Source organism: Haliaeetus albicilla, chromosome 2 (genome assembly GCF_947461875.1).
Source record: "Haliaeetus albicilla chromosome 2, bHalAlb1.1, whole genome shotgun sequence".
Classification (NCBI taxonomy): Eukaryota; Metazoa; Chordata; class Aves; order Accipitriformes; family Accipitridae; genus Haliaeetus; species Haliaeetus albicilla.
The window spans coordinates 53,350,689-53,377,130 of record NC_091484.1 but is presented as its reverse complement, the minus strand read 5'-3'; the positions used below and the strand labels follow the sequence as shown (position 1 = coordinate 53,377,130).

The following is a 26,442-nucleotide window of genomic DNA, read 5'->3' as shown; positions in this document are numbered from 1 at the left end:
ATAGCAGCTGTTGGTACTAACTGGGGCTTGAATCAGTGGTGTTCATTGCGGTCCTTTAATTCATATAACTTAACATACCAAAGTACTGAGAAACATTTCTTCTGTATTTTAGGCTGTGGTTTTGATGTGGTTTATTTCTGAGCTTTTCTGAACTCTGATGCAAATAAAGACATGAAACAGTTGGATTTGTCTAAGCCCACAGTAATGGGCTGAGTGACGACAATAAAGAACATTTCTCTTTTTAAAGACAGGAAGATGGAAGGGGTGAAAGTAGCCAGAACCTCATAGGAGATTTGAGCAACAGAAGCTGGGCCCAGAAGGGAGTTTTAAAATACAGAGGCTCACTTTTTATCCTTCTTCCCCTCTCCTCTCCCCTTCCCCTTCCCTCCACTTAAACCAGATATTTTATCTCCTATAAATATATGTTGTTACTACTCTCTAGTGAGAGTAATGTATGGAAAGGAGTAAGCCAATGAGCAACCAGTCTTTCCCTTTTCTGCTGATACCCTTTTCAGCCTTTGGATACCTACTGTTATTCATTGTTGTTTCCTGAAATTTTTTTACCTTAGTTAAATGATAATTTTCTCACTCCATATTTCAAGTTCCAGTCTCTCATGCAAATTAGCCGAACAGTTTATTTCATGTTCTAATACTTTGCATCATACATAGTGATACTTTGGCAAAGCGGTGGGAAGATGCTAACATGCTGATTGTGCCAGTGTACCAAGGCTATGCAAACCACAGATGCAGTGATGGGCAAGACACTCACCTTTGAATAAAATCCCTGTAAAACTGTGCTTGAATATAGTTTCTGTCAACTTGGGCTACTGCCCTACTTGAGTGTGTCCAAACTGATTTGAAGCTATTTACAAACCTGTCTGATGTAATGGCCTCAAAACGCTGGTGTGGAGATCAGAGGAAGGGACTTTGGGATCCTCCAGTTTAAGTGCAGATAGGAGTGTGAGAAGAAAACATTAAATGCTCCTGCATAAGAGTTGACTCTTTTTCACTAAGCCACGCAGTTACCGCTGTTACGAGCATGCCACTTTTGTTTCACTGATTGTATTTAACAATACACAGCTGCATTTTGTTGGCTGCTACAGAGTGAGTACATGTATTTTTCTTGGTATTTGCCCTGAATTCTTTCAACACTAGAGGACTTGTTCACGATCACGCTGCACAAGCCCACACAGTGTTATCTGGAATTGTATTTAAAGAATAACTGTTCTTTCTTGTTCTTACTCCAGAGATTAATGAAAGTATTAAACAAGTGGGTTGGACATAATCTTTAAGCATAATAGTTTGACCTAATTAGTTGAATTCAGTCTTTGCAATGAAAAATGTGCTCACATACTTTGAGAGCGCTCTTACTTCAAATGCCTTGCTTTTGGAATTAAAGTCAGGAGAGAAATGAGCATTCCTGGGCGAATCACTGTACTTCTGCAAGTCTTGTTTTCCTGGCTGTAAAACAGGAAAAAATGGGACTGATTTTCCTTAACTGCTTTGAAAGAAAGAGCTAGAAGCTTTATTTTAGCTGTGATGATTGAAGAGAGACAAGATCTGTAGGGATGAGGGACATCTTATGTAAGAATTAGGTATTATATTTCATGTCTTAATGAAATATATGAAAAATTGATTATTATTATTATATGCAAAAAATATATCATGATTAAATAAAAATTGTCATGCAGATTATTAGAGTCCATTGGGTACTGTCTTTCCAAATGTACTGTGGATATTTTAACATTTGCTAGCTCTTCATCCCATTCTACCTTTTGCAGTCTTAGATGAATGACATTCATTTTCTCTATAGATCTTATTTTTTATAAAATTTTTATTGTTTTGAAGAAAATTAATCAGCTTTTCAAGACAACTTTGAAAAGGAAGTATGCCAAAACTTATTCAAAATGTCTTTGTTAAAATTAAGCCTTCACAGTTTTATATTGACTTAGATAACACAAAAATACAAAACGGTATCTGCCAAGAATTTGTCTGGCATTATATGGGACATGGAATAAGGTATTTCTGCTCCTCTATTAGTAAACTTGCTTAGAAATTTTAAACTATGGAGTCCGGGTTTGCTTGCCAAATAGTTGACCTTGCCTGTTCAGTCTAACCTATAAATGTGTTAGTATTTCTCATCTATTCTGCAAGCATAATCAGTTCTTTAAAAAAAGGAAAAAGTAGATGTCCAGCTACACATTTGTCTGTTCGGCAGGAAAGTGTCTTTTTTCTTCTGCCTCAGTGGGATCTGCTGTACCATATACTGATTCAATGATCTGACTGGGTGCTCAGTATTCATTTTTTTAACTTAATAACAGAGAGTATAAAAATAACTGCTAAAACCATCTGTACCTGAGCAGATTGTCATTTATGCAACAATTTGGAGTTTATTTGTATGTAATAATAAGCTGTTTAAGTGCTGTGTATGGCTTTGTGAGGTTTTAGAAGAGATGGGAATGGACTGTAAGCAGGTAGCCTAAGGCTTTGAGTCATGGCTTTTTGATTTCATTATTAACTCTGCAAAGGGCAAAGTCTAGCTCATCCACCCTTCCCCTGACTTCATCTCACTCCAGAACAATGAGGTAGCAGATCTAAGCAAAGGCCCGGGCACTTTATAAACACCATAACATTTTGAGATGGTTCTTTTGTAATATTTCACTACTAAAAGAAATGGAATGATGAGAAAAAACAGTTCTCAGTCTCTGAAAGTTGCAGATCAGAGGTTGGATTGAGTGAGCTCAGAAATTGCAAGTAACCTCTTGCAAATGCTATTTAAAGTATCTCAGTTTCCTGTACTATGTATAGTTACAAAAAGGTATATATCCTTCTTGGCTTCCTGGTCTACTGGGTGGGGTAGCACCACTGGCCACTTCTTGCCGTTAACACCAACCAGTTCCAGGGCTGCCGAGTGCCGCGTTCCCAGCTGCACTGGTGTCTCTCCATCCTGGACCAGTAGCCCTGCTCTCATGTGGCACTTCTCAGGACTCCCGTGTGATCCGCCGGTTAGCTGTGTGCTCGGGGCAGGTTCGGTCTGGCCTCGTGCATCTTCCATCTGCTTGTGCACCTGGTGTGCCTCCACATTTTAGGTGTTTCTGCAAGCTGTTACAGTCAGTGACTGATATCATTTGATATGTAGGCTTGTATCTGTTTTCAGTGAGCACTTGAAGATTCGTTACACTTTTCAGTGCAAAGTCAAAAAGTGTGTGTAAGTAACAGATGATCCTGGAGACAAGAAGGGCTTACAGTCTCCTCTGTAGACAGTGACCAAGAAAGGAGCAGGGGAAAGAAGATTCCTAAACTGTTCCTCGGGTGGGACTGGTTGCATCAGTGCCTCCTGTATTCCTTCCAGCATAAATGCAGTAACTCTCTGCCAGAAAGGATGAGGTTTATTCACTAGATAGTTATGGCTGATTTGCAAACCAAACTGCACCTGAGAGTGTGCATTTCCTATGCTGCCACAAGAAGTACATTCAAGAGGTCCCATGAAAGGGGAATTTCAAAAGTAGCCTGGCCTTTCTCAAAGGTACTTTTACCAGTCAGCTCTGTGGTAGCTCCTGTTATTTTGAAAACTACTCCTCTCCTCCAGAGGACCTTCTCTTTTGAATTATTTGTACAATTTTTACTAACAGCTTGGTCTTCAAGAATGTAGCCATCGCTTCACCAGAGATGATAATTTCTGGTTCAGTACAACTCCCTCACGTACTCCATTAGCTCAACATAAACTATTCCCAAAGGCTTCTGTCAGTCTTGTAAGAGAATTAACCCCCATGTAAAACATGCTTTTCCGTAACTATTCCTGGTATTCATGTATAATGGACGAAGGCTTTGTCTCCACTGCAGTGCCAGCTCAGGCTGTAACTCAGGTTTTGCCCTTGCCCTCAACCCAACACACACAAGTCACTGGTGCAGATTAAACAGTGCTTTAGATTTAAGGTTTTGGGGCCTGTCAGAAATGCGTCTGTGCTGCCTGCTTTAAATAATAAAGCAGCAGGGATTCGGGTGCAGACCAGTATCGGGTGCATGTGCATGATCGTTTCCATTCGGATTAGGGTTATGCTGTTGAAGCTGTGGTTCAGTTCGTACTTCAAGGTGTTCTTGGGGCCTGTGAATAGCAGACCTTTGGGTTGAAACTAAAGCTGTTTCAGGACGTTATGTAATACACTCAAAGAGCTAATGAGTATTCAGTCCACAGGATCACACTAATGTAGGTTAGTCCAAAAGAAATCCCGCCGGAAAGTGTGCAGGTGGATGCCAGGTCCTCAGCACCAACCCTTTCACTGTACTGATCCACTCTTACTGTGGCATGCTGCTTGGTAATGTAACTACAACCTTTAGCACACTGCCTGGGCTGTTAATCTACGTGCAATCATTTTGTGTGCTTGAATGCCATTTACTATTTTTTACAGTTTGCCTCTGTAACTGCTCTCAACTGAGATTAGCTACCTTGAGCAGAATAACTCCAGCTAATGCTGGAGAAGGATAGCATCAGTTTACCTTTTTTCTTGCATGAAATAAATGTGTGGAATCTTCCCTCAAGACTTCTTGAGTTGTTAAATCACTTATTTCCATATTTGCTTTTTTGTAACGTGCCTGCTTTAATCAATGCAGTGGGACTTTCTGACAGCACTGGGACATATTTCATGTTCACATCAGAGGAGAGCAAAGCCCAGTAGGATAACATCTATTTTTTTTTTAATGCATAAGACATTTGGTTTTGCTAAACAGATTGGATGTTCTGATTTGAAATTATGAGTGGTTAGACTGCATCCTATCTTTAATTAGGTTGCACAGACTGAGTCATTTTGCAAGCTAGACATTTTAATTTACAATCTACTGCACTGCAGCACTCTTCAAGGCCTTCTGCTGTGTAATAAGGTATTCAACTTGCAGCACAGGCTTTAAAAATACTGGAGTACTCTCTGTGACTTCACTTGTTTATTTTATATTTTCAATTTTAGTTGCAAATCAAACATGCAGTTACAGAAGCTGAAATTCAGAAGCTGAAGACGAAGGTAAGAATCAATATACGGTTAATACATGCTGGTTTTTTACTCTCGTGCAAAATCAGATCTTAAGACATGTAGCTTTATGTGGGTGGAGAAGTCAACATCCTTATTAAAGGCTGATTAAGAAGCACGGTAGCTCAGCTAAATCTTGTCTTGGGGTATATTCTCTATTCAAAGTTTCAAGTAAAATCTTAAGTGCTGCTATTAAGAGAAACTGCCAACTTGTATAGCTTCAATTAAACATACATTTTAAGGGGTATAATGACTAAATGGCAGATTTCTGGTTTTACAATTCTAATGCATTTTCTCAGGTTTTTAAATTATATTTGGATTGAATATTCAAGTCTAAGTTAGTAGGTTTTTTATTTAACAGTGATGTTAAAGTATCCTGTTTATGCTAATTTCCTTTTTTTGACATTTTAAAAAAACCTAATTTATTTAAAGGTATTTATTAGAAATTACTTTTTATATACAGAAGAAAAAGTGCTGTTTCATATTGTTGCAGTTCTCTTTAAAAGATACTCTAGAAAGGGAAAAGCTTACTAGTTTAACAGAAAACATCTTGGTTATTTATTGCTATAGCAATAAAAAGGAATTGTATTTTTTGTACTAGGATAACCTTTATGGGAAGTCAAGTGATAATTCAGTTGTTGAGTAATATTAGGTTTTATAATGACATCCTTCTTTTTGAGTTTGAGTACTTTATAAAGGAAATAAAAAGAAGAGAAAGAAAATTGTACTTCAGAAAAACATTTTAGATTATTATTTCTTTCTAGCAACATTTGCATTCGCCATGTATTTTGCATACTGCTTATCAAATCTGCACAAATTACTTTTAAAAAGAAAGTCACAGTGGAACTATGTTCTGTAAGGACAATTTCTGAGGTACTGTTTCAGTTCAGAAAGTCAGAAATCTTTTCTTCCTCTGCTGTCCAGTTCTAATCTAGCAATTGGAGCCACACAGTCAATCTCTTGGGAATGTGCCAAGCCCCATTGACTTGATGGCAGTGATGCGTGGGTGTAAACATTCATCTCTGCAAATCCATTTGCAAGATTAGGGTTAATGTGCCTTTTTGTGTTGGACTTCTTTACCTAGTGTTTTCAGTAGAGCCAAAGAAAATGTGGCTAGTTTAGGTATATTACGAATAAAACTGCAAACAACTTATTTTCTTTGTGTGTGTATCATCCATGATGCTAGCAGAACTGCCTAGAGCAAATTAGACAGTCTTGATAAGTAAACAGAGATGTTAAGGCATTTTTTGTTTTCTGTAGATCCTAGTAGCTAAAATATACCAGCTGCTGAACAACCCTACCCTTATCCAGCACCAAACATTGAAACCTGCAGCTAGCTTCAGCTGGGAAGTGAGAAGCCTAACACAAAAAAAATCTAACAAAAAAAACTAACAAAGGAGCTAATGTTTATTATAAACTCAGCAGTAAAATTCAGGCTTCTTTGAGGTCACTTGGAAGAAGTCATTGGGCTTCATTGGTGCCAAATGGTGGAACTAGCAGTGGAACTGCACTGGTCATAGAGTTAAGCAGTGCTGATATGTTTGGCAGAATTAGCACCTGAAATCTTCAACAGGAAGGGCATATTTTCCTTTTCATATTACCTATTTACAACTTGGTAGGCAAGTTTAAAGCAAACAAGAGTAATATATTTCTAACAGGTTCTCTTTGCCCTTGTAATAGTTCTGGCACAGTTTCAGTATTGGATGCAAAACTCTGTGCTTGCTTAAATGAAAAAGATTCTAGGTTATGACCTGATGTTAAATTTTGAATTATGCTTCAACCTCTTTTGTTTGGCTTTCTAGATTAAGCAACATTATGACATGAAAACAGACATTGTAAGAATTCAGTAGAATTTCTAATATGGGTAAAAAAGCAGATCGTTAGATTAGATGCAATTGGCTTTTTTTCCTATTTTCTAAATAGTTCATAAGTCAAATATAGAACCTGGCAATCAGATTCCCCCCCAAAAAATAAGAAATTTCATCGTTTTATGAAAGTGGATGAACGTTTTGTAACACCTGAGCCACATGTATAGAGCAAAATGCATCCCCAGTGCTGAATGATTAACCCTGCAGTTGGCCTGAAAACTCCACTGTTGACATTTTTAAAGTGTGTTAGTATAAGCCAGAGAAGCATAGAGGCTGCACTGGAACACAGAGCAAAGGCTCTGCTTTGTTTTATGAGGAAAAATAATGTACGTATCAGCCTGTTTTCTTTGTCCTGGAATGCTCTTTTCACTGCTAGCATATTACTATTATAGTTAATAATTTACTGATTTTCACTGTTCATGTTGTTTGTATTAATCCTAAACTATTAGGCTGCACTTTGCAGCTTTTTACTGACTGCATCTCCACTCTCGTTCAGCTGCAGGCTGCTGAGAATGAGAAGGTGAGGTGGGAATTGGAGAAGACCCAACTCCAGCAGAACATTGAGGAGAATAAGGAAAGGATGATGAAATTAGAGAGTTATTGGATTGAGGCACAAACCCTGTGTCACACAGTGAATGAGCACCTGAAGGAGACGCAAAGCCAGTATCAGGCTCTGGAGAAGAAATATAACAAGGCAAAGAAATTAATCAAGGATTTTCAGCAAAAGTAAGCAGCTACGCCAGGCTCAGCAAATGACTTAGTGGCCAGATAGGAAACATATATGTGATATATTTTGAAATATGAAACCCACTATTAAACACCTGTAAGGTAAACACTATTTTTCACTTTTTTTTCATGAAAAACACAGGCTCTTTATTATGGAAAAATGTTAGTAGTATTAGAGTATTAGTTTAGTATTGTTGAAAAATAATGCTGTAACTAAAGAAAGACTTAGTCTGTAGTACTCCAGGTTGGAATGTTTCAGAATTACTGGATAACTCAATGTGGTTGCAAACAACCAAGAGTAATCATAGTAAAGCATTTGATTAGCAAGGTTTGCAGCAATTTATATTGGTATTGTGTCAGCTGGATTCACTCCTGCTGTGTACTAATGTAACATCAAGAAGAAAATTGTTTTGTTACATTTTACATTTTATTTTTCTTCTTCTCGTAGATGCCAAGAATGTTTGAGCTGAGTTGAGCTAACTGATGATTACCTGGCCCCTTCTGTTTCATGTGGTCCCCTCTCCCTGATGGCTAGCAGGAATAATAACATCTTACATTTCTATAACAGCTTCCATTGCCCCAAAGTTCTTTTTCTGCAGCAACTTTTTCATTTTCTGCTGAAATACACTCATTTAAAGAAGAAAACTCAAAAACATACAGTAATGTCAAGTGACAACTGGGAGTGCAGAAGTAAATATCCTGTCCCATTAAAAAGGGGTTTAGATAGTCAAAATGTCATTACCCATCTTGGAATTTCATGACTGTTCCAGAGCTAGCTGGCATCTAGTGTGCTTTCTATCACTAACATCTTAGATTTTCAAAATAAAAAGAAATAGGGAAAATAGCTAGAATGAGCTTGGATAGCCTTTCTGTTGTTATTCTGCTTTATATTAGTAAAAGATCTAGTCAGTTGTTTTTAATTATCTCAGACTCCTAAAATCACCTAACAGACTTCCTTAATAGCTTGCTAGAAAATTAGATTTGTACCTGGAAACTTTTGGATGTCCTTTCTGTGAAGGAGTGCAGTCATACTCCAATAAAACAGAGATATTGCTCTATTTCCTACAACAGAACACAGCATAAACTAAGCTAATGTTGTTTTCATTGTAAATACAGATTATGAAAAAAATAGTTTAACTGTTTTGATTATCAGTTAGAACAACTGAGGGTTTTTTTTTTTCCAGATAAATTCCTCTTACCATTTTTATATCTTCACCTATCATATTCACTTAGACTAAGTAATTGTTTAGGGTTTTGTCCTAATTGCAGTTTCATACTTCTTACTAGGTTAGTAATAAATTATTTAAGGACAGATTTTTCTGATGCATAGCTTAAGATATATCAGCACATTTCATTTTCTGTTTGCATCTGATTGCTTTGATGACAGCAAATACATGTTTTTTTCCCTAAGAGAACTTGACTTCATCAAACGCCAGGAAGCTGAAAGAAAGAAGATAGAAGATTTGGAGAAAGCACACCTTGCAGAGGTTCAAGGCTTACAAGCCCGCGTGAGTCATATTTACTCTCATATTTGAAGAATGAGGCAATTCTATCTGATACTCTGGGAAAAAATGGTATCTAATAGACGTGTGTGTGTTATGGGTAACACTGTGTTGTATTTCTTTCAGATACGAGACTTGGAAGCAGAAGTTTTCAGGCTAATGAAGCAAAATGGGAGCCAGGTTAACAATAACAACAACATTTTTGAAAGGCAGACGTCTTTTGGAGAAGTTTCTAGAGGAGATCCAGTGGAAAATCTAGATACTAAGCAAGTGTCCTACCTGGATGGCTTAAGTCAAGGTTTGTTTGAACCAAACTATAACTCCTAATAATATGTATGTAAATAGCATGGTTATCATTTAGGATTTAAGAGAAACAATTAATAATGCAGGGATGTTGTTACTTTTCCAAAATTCAGTATCTAATGACAGCTGTATCAAGGTTATACCAAATAATGCCCATATAGAGTCCCAGAATAGCTGCACAATGTATATTCTTAAAGAAATGGAAATGACCAAGTGCTAATAAAGCAAAGATCATTATTGATTTCTTAAAGCTTTCAGTGGGATGCCATTAACATTTAGGTTTAATTCAGTGCTTCTGTTATGTTAATAAAGTAGGAGAAAATTGTGTTTTCTCCTGTGTTCCTAAATCTGTCCTTAATTACTCAGCCACCAAAGATCAAACAAGAACAAAGTTACCAGAATGAGAAAAACAGTGTTAAATCTACCGTTTTGAATGGATCTCTGCAGGTTCTGATCCCACCTTAGTAGAGACGTCAAAAGGAACCATGTAGGTGGCACTCACCATTTCTCAGGATGAAGCCTTTTGTGAATAAAATGCAAATTCTTTGCTAGCACATTAACTAAAAAGCTTATTCAGCTATAGCACAGCCTGATTTACAACATAAGGCTTGTGAGACTGTTCTACATTACCAAAGAACCAAAACAACTTGTGGCAACACTGAGATCTGGATAGATGCTGTAACAGGGTGACTGTAACTTTTACTTGTTTTGCATAGAAAAGATAATTCCCATTTTTCAGGCTGTGCCAGTGAAAATATACAGATAACTTCCACAGGTTTAGTTAAAGTTCTGTAATTGAATGTGGCTCCTCACTGTGGAAGTATATGCAAAATTAAAGCTGAATTTAGGCCCACAGCCTTGGAACAAAATTGTTTGGTGCAGGAGCAATACTTACTGGGTATTTAGTAACATTTGTGAAATCAGGTGTCGGAGGTGTTGGGATTCTGACAAGGGAGCACCAGGCCCTGTTCCTATATAGGTTTTCCTTTTAAATAAACTATAATATTATTTATTTCTCTGGTGAAAAAAAATGCATCACTTTACCAAATAAATTAATTTCTAGCAAGCACAGAGGTGTTTTATTAAAATTGATATTTTAGCAGTTATTTCATGTGTGGACCCAAACTGAATATTGCACTACAAACAAATCAATATGAATTATATTTTCAACAAAGTATGTGTATAAAAAAGAGCTAGTCCTGCTGAAACAGCACTTGAGTGATACGCAGACCTTGTGGAATTGGTTTCCACAAATCTTCACAGAGATGTTTCTTTCTAGCAAGTATTTATTATACTGAAGTCTCTGAAGTTCAGAAAAACACTCAGGATGACAAGAAAGTCTGAATTTCTGCCATAGAGACTCAGTAAGTGTTACAAAATAATTAATACTTAGCAACGCTGTTAACAGAAACCCTTTCAGTAGTTTGCATTGGGAGGGGAAAGTGTGTTTTCTTTACCTGACTCACAAAAACCATGTTTACACTTACTGTTGTAACAATGTCAACACAGATATATGGCTCAAGAGCTGAAATCCAGGAATTTCTACATGTAAAAAAACCCAGTTCTTTGTAAAATTCTTTCTAAAAATTTGAAAATTCCTTTGTATAGCATTAAAACTCTGCATGTCAGTACTTTCAAATTATGTTTTTCAACTGATATATTTGCATGAAAATTTTCATTTTCCAAGAGCTGCTGTTTTTCACTGCAAAAACATTCCCCTGGAGAAATGTTACCAGTGTTCAGTACTTCTGAGAGCTAGAATAGACGATCTGTGAATTTAAATGCCCAAGTTTAACCACCTGAATACAAACACAAATTATTTGCTAGGAAAAATAGACAATGAGCAGTGATTTTCTGAAAGCAGAAAAAGCCTAGTTAGACCTTAGATTCCAGGCTGGATTTGTTTTTTTAACAAGAGAAAAAGAAAAGCCCTCTTTTTAAATAAAGAGATCCCTAAACATGCTGTAGCACTCTTTGACCTCCATATACCTTTTCCAGTAAATTCTGGATCAGAGTCTGTATCAGATTGTAATGTAGTGATACTTGCTCTGCAGACAAAGAGCCTATGTCTCCATATCACCCTTGTGTGAACCTTTTAAGAAAAGGACTTGCCGTTGTCTAGTAATACTAAACACTAATAATTAGTGTATTTACTAATCAACCTGTGGATATTTGCAGAGGAGCTATAAAGGGCGGGGGAGATGTCCACAATGTCTTTGCAGGGTGAGCAGAGTTCCTCTGGGTGCAGTGTGTTGTGCACACCGTCTTTCATGCAAGCACTCCAGTCTCTTTTCTGGCTTCTGTTTGGCGAGTATAACACACGCTTCTTTATCAAGCCTCATCATTAGGTTTGTGGAGTGGGACTGCATGTACACAGCTACATCCCGTGAAGTTTGCAGGTCTGTCTTCCCTCAAAAAATCTGGTTATGTAAAAATGTATATTTTAATTAAAATGATGCCAAGTACATTTTTTGCTTCAATGTGATCTGAAGTGTTTATTATATTCTTGCATGGTAATAGATTTGGAAAGTAAGGGATGCAACTTGGTGGTCGCCTGTGTACAAGCATAGCTGTCCCTGCCACTGCAGGGGCTCTGGCCATGTTTAGCATCATGCCAGACTGTATGACTCCTCAGGCTGTAACATAACCTCATACTGAGTTTGAGGACTGCCAGTAACATCCGTGGAAGTTAGAAGGAGAAAATCAAATCCATTATGGCCCACAGAGTTCTTGCTTTGCCTTGCCAGGGAATACTAAAAGCCCGAGGATTGTGTTTCTTTTACAAATATGTGATTTATTCTGAGAGTCCAGAAAAATAGATAAAGTGCATTGTAGCTTTCTGGTTTAGTGGTCATGAGCTGTGTCTGCAGTAGAGAATCAAGCTGCTTATAGGTCGGAGTCAGTGGTTTGAAATCTGAACAGTTCAGTGCTGATGCAGGCTTTGACAGTATTTGCTCATCTCTGTGCAAATGCCCATTTAAGACGCTTTGATGGCTATACTTTCTGGGTGCCTTGGGAGACGCAGGGGTGCATCGGTTCACAGAAGGAGATTTTGAAATCTATCAGCCTGTATGACTGAAAAACAGTGGGAAGACAGGCGAGCTCTTTCCTGCTCCACAGTGGTACTGAAATAATTCAGATGGAAACCCATTGGAGTCAAGTGGTTGAACGCCTGCTGAAAGAAAGTCTAATTACATCGTCTTCGAGAGCACAATAAAACCTGTTATGACTTCTATGTGAGAGATTTATCAGGCTCCCCAGTGGGTTGGGAGATTCTTAGAGAAACACGTCAGGTGTGTGTTTGTGCTGGGGAGCCGCGAGGGCCGGTGGCTCTCTGCAGAAGAAGGAGCTGAGACCGAGCGTGACGGCACGTGTGGCTGGGGCAGAGACCACCCGACAGCAGCCGAGTCCCACCGCACCCAAGCGTGGCAAGCAGGGCAGGTCCGGTGATGGAAACCAGGGTCAGCCGGGATCCCAGGCAGGTTCGTGGTGGTGAGGCAGATCAGAGGGCAAGCCGGGAAGCCTGTCCGTGGGTTGTGGCTTGGGTCCAGATCCACATGACCCGAGGACGAGAGCCCACCTTAAGTGCAGCTGTGACATGGAAGGAGGGAGGCCCCTACTGATGCTGTGTGAGCTCTTCTTTGCAGCAGGCTGAACCACGGTTAGGGACCTGCAGCGCAACAGAGAGCTGCCACTGAGTGCGAGCAGCCCAGCTCTGGGGTGGAGGGAGCAGTAAGCTCCAGGCCCAGATGGTATTTTGCTTTGACAAGGCCAATACGACCACTTCTGTGAATAACTGTTTGCAGTGCTGTGTTCATAGTTTGCATAATTTTGGCAGTGAAAGGAGGGGATGTATGGAAGTGTGTACACCTGAAGGAACAAATATAAGCAGTCTGAGTCATGACAATGTACACTTATCCTGTCGAGTACTTACAGCAGAAGCATAATTGCAAGTCAGACAATGCTAATGATTCTGTAGTGTCATGTGAATGTAGAATTTAACTCTTACACAAGGAAGAAGAGGAAAGCATGGTACTAGAAGTCTTTGCGGTGCTTTAAGACAACATAAATCTGCAAAAATAAAAATGAGTTTGAATGAGTCTTACCCCTCAGTTATTTACTGGCATACTAACTCAACCTGCGGCTCTGATTTCAAGAGGCAGTTTGAGCCGAACTAAGAGATCATTACTGTTGAAGTAGGAGACCCCACGCCATCCCTGCCTTTGTCCAGCCACCTGGTTCTTCCTCTTTCATTGCCCGGTTCCAGCACGTACACACTTCTGTGCAGACATTCACTGCAACAACAGAAAACTGACCAAGAAGGGAAGAGGCTGGAGTGTCAGACTAAAATTTGATAGTTTCTGCTGGGTCAGTCATTTGAATCAGCAAGCTGCATTCCAAATCCTGGGGGCCTCAGAGCCAGGGGTTTGTGGCAGCAGGAGGAAGAGCAAGAGCTCTCCGTTTTGGTGATAGTGGTAGGTCACTGAGTCACTTCCACCCTTGGTGCAATCATGTTCTCTGAGACTGAAGGTCAGGATGCCATGGAAAGCAATGAGAAAAATCTCAGCTTTGCTCGAAGTGGTCAGAGTTTCTTAATTGGCTTCAGTGAGGCTAAGAGGTCTCCGTTTATGTTTAAAGCAAAAATGTCTGTAAGATCAGCTTCTAATTAATTAGTGTGTTATGAATGCAGTACTTAGACAAATAAATAAATCTAACGGATTCTGGTTTGATTTGTCCTATGAGGATTGGGAAGGAAAAAAAAAGTTAAAAAACCATAAAGGATCTATTCCTGGTCTGGAAGCCCCTTTTAAATGTGTTTTGTCTTACTGCAGCTTTGTAAAATGTTATATTTGCTGAAGTACACAGATTTAACTTGAGTGGATGATTGATAGCTAAGAAAAGTGCAGTTACATTAGCTCTATCTGTAAAGGCAAGCCATATATGAAGTGTTCAGTATATTTTGCTCAGAGGACATTCAGGAATAGGGTGGCTTTGAACCTAGGCAAGTAAGATGGTTTCATTGTTCCATTTTTTGTATTAAATATTTCTCCAGTTTTCATGTATCACATAATGGTGTTTGGGCAGTAGATGAAAGGGGAAGGATCTGAAACTGCTTTCCCTTTAAAACCAAAGAGTTACATTTTCATGATTTTTCCAGCAGGTTTTATGTACAGAGACAACAGTGAGTAAGCATCAGAGTGACCGTGTCCAGCTCTTTTCTGATGGTATATAAAAACAATGCAGCGCTGGGGTTTGGGGTTTTTTTTCTATTTTATTTTTTCAAAGTACTTATGGTAGAAGACAACATCTGCAGAAAGCCCAGATGTTCGGAAAGTACAACAACCTCGTAGAGTTAAGAAGTGGGAGAGTAGAGTACATCTCCTGGCTTTCACCCAGATCTTCTGGTGACTCTTTGTTGGGTTTTGTTAGGATAATTACTACTGCCTTACTGCAAATCTCTCAGAGAGTTTTTGAGCTATTAGATCAGGATAATGACAGATCTAACAGTCCATGTCCTGCTCCACACAATATAGTTGTTTTTCTAATCAGAGAGAACCAGGGTCCCTTCGCTCTTGTACAGATCATGGCCTTCCCATTCCTGCCTTCAACAGCTGTGATTCAGGGTGCCTTTCATGTACCTTCTGGATGGATTAATTTCATTTCATTTTCACTGTCATGGTAAACTTTATGCAACATCGCTGACAGCTGGTTGCAGTGAAAATTTATTTCAGCACTTGCGGGTTCTTCCTGCAAAACTGCAACACTACCTTGCTAATGCTTTTGCCAAAATATATTGCTGTTGGAAAGCTGAAACCAGACAACTGCAGTAGATGGTGATAACTACAGTAATGATCGTGTCCTCCAGACTCCTGCTTAAGGAAGGGGGCTTGGCAGTGTCTTCTGATGTGATCCAAGTGCAAGCGAGGCAAGGCTGTGTTTGTGTTAGGTCTCTCATATCAATCTGTATGAGGGACCACGATGGTTCGTTCTGACAGAGGTGTTTTACTTAAGTTTACCTGAGTTTATGTAAATTTTAAGAGTTTGCAGGACCTCTGAATAAAAGAGAGAAGAATCTACAAGAGGAGATAATGGTTCTGAGGACAGCGTGGCAAGGGAAGAAGTAACAAATGAGACTGCCAGCTGCTAATAAAAAGGTGCTTTTACTTAGAGAAGAATTGGGATGAACAATTGAGGCACCTTATTTGTATTGTCACATAGAACTTTGAACAACAGATGACATCAGAATCCAGAGGAGGATTGAGATTCCTCTGCTGTCCCCTTGCGAGAGGGATGGTGTGATAGAGTAAGCAAGCTGTTTCACTGTAGGTCCAAAGGAATGAGTTTAACAGTTGTTTCATAATCCTGTGAAAGGCTGCCTGTAAAGCAATCCAATCACAAATGGTTATCTGATTATTTGGATACTACCTGTATCGCTCTCTGTGCGCTACTGACTGCAGACGTTGCTTGCTCGTAATTGCACATATCGTGCAAGGTTATTTTGGGGGACATTCAGTACAAGAGAGAACAAGTAATGTTCTTCGAATTTGTAGGCCATTCTGATTATGCTAAAATGTAGAGCAGCCTGAGGACTGCTCTAGATATTTCTTCTGTAATTCGACAAGCAGCCTGCAAAACTGGTGAAGTTATAAGGGAAATGCTTAGTGGGGCAGCTGTGGGAAAAAATGGCAGTCCAGTCACCCCTCCTCAAGTGGCTTAAAAGGGCAGAGTTGGGGATAAATGAATTGGTCCCCTGGGTCTAAATTGGTATATTCATCAGATGCTGGGAAATGTCTGTCAGAGAGCAGTGAGATGAGGATTCCTTTGCTTTCTGCCCTGATGGAGGAGAACTCTCTGCAGGCCAAGCATATGTGAGTCCCTCTGAGGGAGTCTAAGTGGACCTGCTTTCTCAGCTAGTACAGCTGGTTTTGTGTGGTCCTTCACATAACAGGGGGAATCATTTGTTGAATTTTTCAGTACTTGCAGTTGATTCTTTGCTATGCACTTACTGGATCTGTACAGATAAACTTGTTAATGGTTTATACAAATAACCTTTTTTTTGCATGTGTACTTCAACAGTTATGAAGATACAGGTACAAGTCAAACATGCAAAGTGCATGTACTCACAATTGCAGGTCCTGTCTTAGAAAAAAGTAGGAAAGATTCTTCTGTCAAGTAGCTTCAAATCATGTTTCCATACAGATTTCAATGAAGCAGTGCCAGAAACAGAGAGACTGGACTCCAAAGCTCTGAAGACTCGAGCTCAGCTTTCAGTGAAGAACAAGCGGCAGAGGCCTTCTAGAACAAGGCTGTATGATAGCATCAGTTCAACTGATGGAGAGGACAGCCTTGAACGAAAGGTGAGAAGGACTCTACTGTCTCTTTTAGGCTTCCTGTGGAGTGCTAGATTGCCCCTGTAAGTCATTTCATCCTATGTCTTTGTCCTTTCATTGTAGCACAGGCAGTAGTTATTCCTCTGTGGCCAGTATGCTATGAATGTCCTTGAGTGATGTGTGAGTCCGGTCTCCTTTGAGTCAGCACACCTCATTTTTTGGTTTTGTTGTGGGTTTTTTTAACAGGTATCCTGGGCTTTCTGATTTATGTGTGCTTTATAATGCAGAGTGAGTCCTTTCATTTATGCAGGAGGTGAAAGGAACTTGAATTGTGCGTTTCTCTATTTGTTAATTTGTTAACACAATTGATAAGATATTCACTCATTGTTTTGTCTTATTCTGACTTCCGTCTGAAAGCACATACCAATAAACAACACTGTGTGTGGTATCAAAAGGTAATGGCATGAATTGCTAAAGCGTTTCATACAAATAAAAGGCTAAATAATGAATAAAAGAATTGCATGTTCAAAGTAAACCTTGCTCTGATTGGTTACTAAATGGTATAACCTGCTTTATAATCTCTTATACCAACAGCCGTCAAACAGTTACAGTAGTCCCATGCACATTTCAAAATCACCACTGCCCTTATGCATGAGAGCATCCTCACCAGCATCAGATTCTGGTGCTTCCTCCCTCTCCCCTGTGGCTAGCAGTGCAGCAATCTCACTTGACAACCTAACTGAAAACCAAGAAGAAGGACAGCACCACAAAGGAGGTGTCCTTTCCCCTCATGCTCGGGGAGACACTCCACTTTCCTCTCCTTCAAAATCTGGCCACAGCTCTGAAGCATCTCCTTTGCATCACCCAGCTGGCAGGAATATTTTACAGGATAAAGGTATTACTATTTTTTACAATAAATTGATGCATCGTTTTGCTCACTTACATCCACTTTATGAACTTTTGTTGTGTAGTAGGACCTTACCAACAAGAAGGCCATAATCCCATATCTTCTTTTGTCTACCTGGAAGTGAAAAAATTACAAATGACCTTGTATGATGGTATAAGGAAAGAACAAAGTTTAAAATGAGATCGGGAACTGCTTCCTTTTTTTTTTTTTTCTGTCTTAGAACTCACTGAAAAAGCTAGGGGGAAGTTGCGTTTAAGAACATCTTGTATTTTGTTCTAAAAAAAAGAAAATTGATGGACCTTGGGACATTTCTGTAGTAGAAACATGCTTAACACAGTGTACTTACTTGAACTGTGTGATTTTGGCACTGCTAGGTGCTTTTTTTGGAGGGTGGGGAAAGGAGTGTACAGCAAGAATAACAGATTGTAGCTTTTAAGTGCTGAGAGGCAGCATAGTCTAGATTAAACAAGAGGTTAGTGTCTGGAGGCTCTTCATTTACAGAAAAAAAAAATCAAGTAATTTGTTGGGGAGGTTAGCCACATTGTTATTTATTTAATTCAGATTCTGTAGATGTAAGCTGGATAAAATGTGATGCAGTCATACCTAGCTCAGGTACATGTCTCAGATACCAGGCTATTAAATGCATTAGCAATACTATGTGGCACAGAATGCTGAGTCCTCTTTTTCAGATATCTTGTGACGTCAAAAATAGGATTTTATACAACTTTGTCATTCTTAGCCATGCACCTTGCCATGACATTCTCTAACTGTCACATAAGCTAAAATATGTGATAAAAAATGTTTGTAAGTGAGGACTGTGGGAATAGGTCTGGATAGGTTCATAACAGACTTTGGCTTACTTAAATTAGCTGAAAAGAACAATTTGTTGAGGATTTTTGTTTGTCTGTGTGTCTCAAAAGACTTGCCAGTGATTTACAACCTGTTTTTTCTTCATACAGAGCTTTCACACAGATTCCTAGAAGACAGACTAATGAAGCTTTGTTGAATTTAGGATAGGTTAATATATGCTAGCATTTTTACATGGGTTCTGAAATTGCTAGTCTAACTGTATAGTTTCTAATTGTATAATTGTTAATGAATCAAAGTTAAGTTCAGTATTTGAGCTTTGCAAGTAAAAATAAGGGTGTGAACATAAGAAAGTGACTTTCCAAACTCGTACTTCAGCTTGAGTGTATGATTGGTTTATCAGTGACATCATAAATCCTGCATTTCCAACTGATGTATGAAAAATTTCTTGATAAAAATTTAGTGGAGACTAGCCTTGTAATGTAAGGAATAGGGTATTGTATTCCACCCACTGTGCCACTCCTTCCAATTTAGGTGTGAAAAATAATCTCTGTCTAGATATCGGTGTCATGCTTTCACCACTGTGACTGTTAACAACCAGTGCTTTTGGGTATATCCAGATTCTGATGAGTACATGAAAATTAAACCAGAGCAATTTAGTTTCAAATGGAAAATTTGCATTTAATAAGTCCTACAAAAAAGAAATATCCTAAAGCAGTTGTTTGGCAACAAGTGCTGTAGCAATACTATTTTAATTGATCATTAATTTGGCTGTCAAACTCTTACAAGTCAGAAAATAAAAAGGGCCACTGTATTTGTTCGGTGTGTTCGGGTAGGTTTTTTTTAGAGATGGAAAGAGAGCGCATTTGTGGACATGTGTCTGTCCATTGATTAATCTCTCTTTAGCAAAAGTGAGCATTAGCAAGCTTACACTTGTCTTTTTTTTTTCTTATGAGAACCTGCAGCGTTGTGGGAGGAGCTGAAGTGGCATGAGATGAGTTTCATTGCAAAATGATGAGGAATTTTGCTTGTTCACCTTTTACGCACGACTTTTTCATGTATGCGTATGATTAATTTCTTCAGTTCTGCCTGTTTTGTGCAACAGCATCCTTTGACGAGGCAGCCAAGGTGACCCCTCTGGGCAATACTCTGCTAATGTGAGGCTGGCTGCAGCTGGTTTGTGACCTTGGGGAAGAAAGTTACGTCTGGCCTCCTTCCACACCCATCAGCCACACATTACTTACACCAGCTCCTTGAGGCTGAAAGTGATGGATTAAACAGCTTCTGTGTGATTTATTCTGAGGAACTGGCTCTCCCTTACCCTCTGAAGAACTACAAGGAGTCGGGGAAGGTGCACCCATCCAGGGTGGTCCAAGCCACCTCCTGCCCGGGCAGGGCACCTGCAGCCCTGGTTCGTGGCCATGGCCACGCACCAAGCACTGCATACCTCCATGTGTGCAAGACCCTGTAGATTTAAATCTGCTCTGCCACTGAAGCTGGTCTTGGGACCTAGCCCGTCCATCTTCCACTGTATCCCATAGTCAGCATGAATGTCTCTCCCAGCAAATCATCATTATTCAGAGGCCCTGGCTGGGCCAAGCTGCATGTGAGTGGGAGCATAGTGATGCAAGGACCTGAACAGACAGTTGCCATACCAGGTAGCTGCTCTGTGTAACCCTGCTGAGCACTCCAGGTTATTTCTTCTACTACAGCAGCAGAACCTCCAGCTACTAAATGCTTTCGTTATTTGCCCACCGCAATAGCAGTGTACCTTATAGTTTCATTTACTTTCCTTGAGAAGTTTTTCAGAAAAGCCCACCACGCCCTGGCCCCCAAGTCCCACTTGCCTGTGAATAGCTAGTGTGAAAATAAACATTATGACTTTTATTCTTGAAAGTGGCAATTTTCACAGTGGTATGCATTATAAGTATGCTTTAGAGGTGAAAGAGGAACCATAAGAGGAGACAGGAGAGGAGTGTGCACAGTATAGGGTTGATGCAAAGCGTGTATTGCCTAAAGTTCTCAGCCTCCCCAGGGAATGGATTTCTTCTCAGGAGACTTTGCCTTGCCTTTGTCATTCTTTGTACTACTTTTTTTGTTTGTTTGCTTTTTTGGCACGAGGTTACTTGTCAGTTGTTCTTGAATGTTTTTTTTAACAGAAGGACATGTGTTGGTAGAAATAGTATGGCTTTTAGAGTGTGGGTATTGCAAGAGTCTTATTTTCCTGCTTTTCCCAGGATTTATGAACCAGTTGCGCACTGAATTTTTTACTTGAATGAAAATGTGGCCAAATATTAAAAGCAACATACAAAGTTCTATACACATAGTTGACTGTCCTGTGATAGTGCTGTGGTATTTGGGGTTAATTCTGAGGGCTTAATTTATGTCAGTTACAGTAAAAGAAATGCACAAACCCAGCAGTGCTTTCAGTTAAAAGTCACTGTACATCTGAGGTCACATTGTTAAAGTAACCAAACCAGAAGTGGCATGAATTACTGACCTTCATTTGCTTCCTCTAGAGTATTTGGGGGACAGTCTTTATGTTTAAGAATCACAGAAACTGTGTCTAAATTTTTCAGCTGCTGTGTGTTTTCTTTTAGCTTCCGTATAGATTTCATAGGATGTTTTGCAGACTCATATTAATTGTTTTGGCTTTATAGGTACTGCAGGCTGTTTCCTCTTTATGCTTTAACAGTGTTTGTAGAAGAGATCAAAAATTGATAGACGTCTCAGGGCAAATTTATTAACTAATCTACTTTTAATTCTTTTTTTTTAAATTCAGAATGCTTGGATTTCAAGTTAAATGTTTATTTAACAAAGATGTTCAAGCTAAATAGATAACTATTATCTAGCATGTCCATCATAAAAGGTACCCTTGGCTCCAAAGTTCAAGGAAGTATTTCAGGAGTCATTTTGGAAGTAAAGCATACATAGCAAGTGAGTTCTGTAAAAGGAAACTTAAGCGGCTACTGCTGAGTTTAAAAACAGATTCACTGTAATGTTTACTTGTAAATCTTTGTGTTGTTTGACTTACCATTAAAACTCAACCAAAATTAACTTTTCATTTTCTTCAATTAAAATAAGATGTCTTCATGTATATTTTCAAATTCTGAAAGTATTTATTTATTTTTATTCCTCTTCACACCATCTTCTTAAAAATTAGAAGAATTCACCTAATTAAATTGTGTACTCACACATGTGTACCTGTATGTGTATCTAATTATGAAAAAATACACAAACTGTTCTGGATGGAAAATGGAATAGCTATCAGCAATTAAAAATAATAATGTACATTCTTCCATGTACAAATGTATCCTAGATGGTGCCACATGTGCTCAGGCAGCAAGAACAACTAGCCCTATTATAGGGCATACAGAAAAACTAAAGCGAAAACTTGCAGATCTTGGGTAAGCATTTTGTTATTTAAAATACTTATTTTTTTCATTAAAAGGATTGAAAGTAAAATTTCAAAGATGTTTCCTGATGTTTTCTAATGTTCTTGTAGGGCTCCCTTGAGAAGGAGTTCAAACAAGGGCAAGAAGCGGAAAGAGAAAGAAGCTATTAGGGTGACCTATGGCAGTAGGTATGGGTAAAAGATTGAGAATGCAAGAAATGATATGCCAGAAACATTGGAAAAACCTAATCATCCTAGCAGATGGGAACATTAACAGTCCCACTGACTTAATATAAATAAGTGTTAAGCTTTGACATAACCTTCTGAGCTTACAAACCTAGATTTGTTAACTAATGACAGACTAACATATAGTCTAAAAATACTTCAAGGCTTATAATATCGTGGCATTGCTGCTACTGTTCCATCCATTGATGGGATTTCCAGAAATAGGTTATCAGAGCTGGCCTGTAAGATGCACACACAGTCAGTTAATAATAGCCATGAACCAGAAATCTTGACACAATTCCACTTTTTTTTTTGAAAAAAAACCCCAGAGCGAGGATGGGCAGCAGCTGTTCACTGCAGCTTCACAGCTCCCACATCAGGAATGCTTTCAGAAGGGTTTGTTTCTGAAGATGAACATCATGAGTTCAAAATAGATAGGAAAAATGCTGACTGCATTTGTCACATCACCAACTCTCAGTGAAGGAATTGTGAATTCCTTGTGAGATCTAATGAGACTGTATCACCAGCATCTGGACTCTGAGTAAATAAATGAATGTTCAAAATTGCAGGGAGCATTCTTCTCTGCAAAAGCTAGTGTAGATTATTACTGAAGGTCTCTGCTCATGTACTGATGAGTCTGACAAGATCACAGCTACAGGGGGTGATACCTGGTTCCAGGTATGGAAGACAAGTTAGTGTCAGGAGTGCTAAGCAAACTTAACACATTCCAAAAGTCTAGAAAAGACATAGCAACTCAAAAACTCTCTGCACATAAAACAGTGCAAAAGAAAAACTACATGATAAAAGAGCTGTCGGAGGAAAGCAGACTTTGAACGCTGCTCAGAAAATCATTGTGGTGGAAAACCAGTATGTAGCCATTTGTGGAGTTTTGCTGACAGTCTAATATATGGACACCCAGTGACAAGTATATTGTGTAGCTCTGTAAAATCAAAAAAGCAAAAGAAACCTTAGACTTGCTCCCTCAGGCACACTGTACTGAAGTGCAATGTTCTGTCTTAGCATACATTTGTACGTTTGTATCCTGCAAATATCTGGCAGGATCTTCAGTGATCTTAGGCAGCAGCTGTTGCCACTGCGCTGGTGTCAGAAAACCTGTTCCAGTTGGTTCCACTGGTGTGTCTGCTTGCAGTGTGACCTGGAGTTAGTGATATTCACTGCTAGATTTCCCTAGTGACAGGGAAAGATTTCTTAAAGCAAATTCTCTCCACATCTGTAGCTGTAAGGCAGTTAGTGCCCTTAGCAGGATATTAAACATCACGTAGCATTTCAATACCAAGCCACAGAGTTGGGGAAATGAATGTATACTTGTTTGTAAGAAGTTGATGTGTTCCGTATACCAACATAGTATGTTACAGACATTTGTGAGATCCTATAGGTATCTGCCTTAGCGAAAGAAGATCTCGGCATAGAGATCAGTTGCTTATTAGACCATTTGATAAATCAGTTATTTGTATTGTTAATATTTCTGAGTTTGGATACAGTTACTAAAAACAAAGTTTAATACTGCTTGCAAAGTCAAAATCTATAAGCATTTGTAATTCTCACTGTGCCTCTGTCAACTGGAATGTTACTATTTCAGTATAACTTTTTAAACACCTGTTGTCACTTCCTTTGTTACTAACACTGAAGAATTTGCCTCAGAAGAAATGTGAGGATGTTTTCTCTGCAGTCCAAAGCTGTATAAACTCCTTGAAAGAAGGCAGATGATTATCAAAAGACAGCATCCTGTTATAATTATGTCCATTACAGCAACTGATTGATGTAGAATTAATCATGCTGTCAGGTGGATGTTGCATGCATTGTTTTGCCATTGCCAAAAAACAGCACTCAGGATGTGTAAATAGAATTCCCCATTTAAATAAGAAGCATATATTCCCCTGCCTGAAGCTAGGTAATTCGGGCAATATAATTTACTTTTATTTGCTACTTTCAAGCAAGATTAGAGGATGAGGGAGGGGTACAGGACTGGATCAGATACATCTACCTTCCTTTATGTTGCTAAAGGGAGAGAGCATTCTTCTTCTGCTTCCTTGGAGGGGGCCCTTTGACAACCTCAGTTTCATCCGTACAGAGAAGAGGCTTCACAATATACAAAGCTCTAGTGTTAGAAGTCGAGGGGAGGTTTACATACATGCAATTTACTGATGGCTGCTAAGAGCAGTGGAAGTTTAATGCTCTTAGAACAGTAATATATAATATGAGAATATGGCATATGCATATGTTCTTTGAGTCAGACACTTTGCGTAGTTATTTTTAATTTACATACTGTCCTGTTGACATGATATATTCAGCAAATAATTTAGGCATTTTATTTTATAACTGTTACCTTTGTCTTGATCACATTATCCACTGCAATCTGCTACTACGAAGAGAGAAGCTGATGATATCACATAGGTGCTTATTTAAGTTTTCTGTATTAATGTTTTTAATATTTGCTAACTTTAAAATCAAGATAATAATACTCTATTAGTATTTAACTGTTGTAACAAAGGCACATCTCCACAGATGGATACAGGCGCACCTGATTCATTCTGTCTGTGCTTGAAATTCAAGCCAGACCTTCTCTGGGAACCAGAGCCCACTTGGGTCAGTGCTGAGGCTACATGCTGAGATTCCACTGGGGCTCAGAAATGCACCAACACAACATGTGGCTTCTTGACTGGAGCTGGTTCACATCTGCGCGGTGGGAGTATAGGCATTTTCAGCTGGCGTCTGTTTCTGTTTGCTGGGTGTGTGTTGTCTAAGAGACCTTGAGTTAGAAAAGGTGTCAAAAGAACCCACTTTTTTCTTCTTTTGCTGAGAGATTTCAGGCATGCCCCTACTAGCTGTGTGCCACTCAGTTCTTTAGTCACAGTTAATAAGGAATGTCACTCTTTTTACAATTAACTGCCTCTGTAGCATTTTGTTTTCTCTTATGTTATAATCTAACACATATTCCTGCTCCTTTCTCTTAAACAGGACCACCAGAGAGATGCTGCAGAAGTCAGCAAACACTAAATCTTTGGCAGAGCGATCCTCCTCTCTCCCACACTGTGTACCATTCACATGGTATGGAGAGAGTGGCAAGGGATCCAATTCTTCTAGCAACCTGCCATCACCTACCAGCTCAACTGAACCTTCCTCTGAAAATATAAGTCCAGCTAAAAAAGGGTCAAAGGTAGAAAATAAAAACTACCTTATTCCCACTGTGTTGAGTGGCATAATTGGCTTCATGTTTCTGGAAAAAGAACAGGCCAATATGTGACTACTACAATAAACAGTGCATGGTGTTCATTGTACGGTAAAAGCTCATCCGAACAGAACATCTGTCATTGTACCATTCCACATTCTACCTTTTTACTCTGTCTCAATGTACAGTAATTCAGTAAACTAACTGTGGTGTGGTGTACCATAACAAAAGCAAGTGGTGCCAGTGGAAATTAGCATTTGGATCCACTGAACAAATGCTAGATTTGTATATTCAGTTATAGGTATTTTCTGCATTCTTCAGGACTGATTGTGGGAATACCTACCCATGTTCAATGAGGTGTTTGCAAGTGAAGAAGTGCTGTATGCTGTCAGTCATATGCCTTTTTTCCCTCAATAATGAAATCTGTTTGTTGTGCATGCTGGATGTTGGATCTAATTCTCTATATATGAAGATGCTTGAACTGTAAATATGAACTATTGCAATTTAATACATCTGTGTGATTTCTTTCTATGTGCATGAATGTTTCAGCATGATAACTCCTTAAATAACCCTTAGTTATAGTAACATACTTAGCTTTTTCATGTTTATTTTCACTTCTAGAAAGTGTTTCTCTGCCTGTTTTTTCTTAGAACTTGTAGCAGTTGACTTTTTATATCGGTCCGGTAAAAAGAAACAGATATGATTCTCAACCCTATGCACAGGAATATGAATCCGAAATCTAATTTCTCTGTCTCCTACAAACATATGCACGTACATAACAGCAGTTTCCACAGGCATTTCTTACTCTTTTGGTGCCAAAAGCTGGTGATACCTTACTTCTGCTGTGCACCAAGCTATGCAAGGTCATAGCTGTGCTTGTGTTACCTGGTAGGGAGAGCAACACAAGGCTGACAAGTCCAAATTAGATTGATAGAGAAGACCAGAGGTGAAGTATCTGAAGATTAAAGAGAAACTGATCGGATACCTGGTTTCTTTTGAAAACGTAAGATGAGGATTAGACATATAAATCCTATTTGTGCCTTTAAAGAAACATTGTATAAAAATAATTATCCAATGGGGAAAAAAGCACCCCCTTTTACAGTTAGTATTAGGTTGAGGTTTGGAGGGGAAGTTTGTCATGCTGTCATAATTATTAGCAGGCCTTGGC

At 38.9% G+C, this 26,442-nt stretch overlaps 1 protein-coding gene across 5 annotated transcripts in view; it reads left to right on the top strand.

Annotated features, from left to right (window-relative positions):
- Window positions 1–26,442, top strand: part of PPP1R9A (protein phosphatase 1 regulatory subunit 9A) — a 149,332-nt gene that overhangs the window by 110,566 nt on the left and 12,324 nt on the right. For 3 of the 5 annotated variants that reach the window (XM_069774813.1, XM_069774818.1, XM_069774806.1), the window contains exons 8-16: window positions 4,962–5,015; window positions 7,386–7,615; window positions 9,027–9,123; window positions 9,244–9,415; window positions 16,621–16,778; window positions 17,346–17,646; window positions 21,785–21,872; window positions 21,971–22,048; window positions 25,064–25,262. In XM_069774813.1, coding sequence (XP_069630914.1) covers window positions 4,962–5,015; window positions 7,386–7,615; window positions 9,027–9,123; window positions 9,244–9,415; window positions 16,621–16,778; window positions 17,346–17,646; window positions 21,785–21,872; window positions 21,971–22,048; window positions 25,064–25,262 — 1,377 coding nt within the window. The remainder of the gene's footprint in view (window positions 1–4,961; window positions 5,016–7,385; window positions 7,616–9,026; window positions 9,124–9,243; window positions 9,416–16,620; window positions 16,779–17,345; window positions 17,647–21,784; window positions 21,873–21,970; window positions 22,049–25,063; window positions 25,263–26,442) is intronic. The other 2 variants (XM_069774826.1, XM_069774820.1) reach the window with 1 other exon arrangement.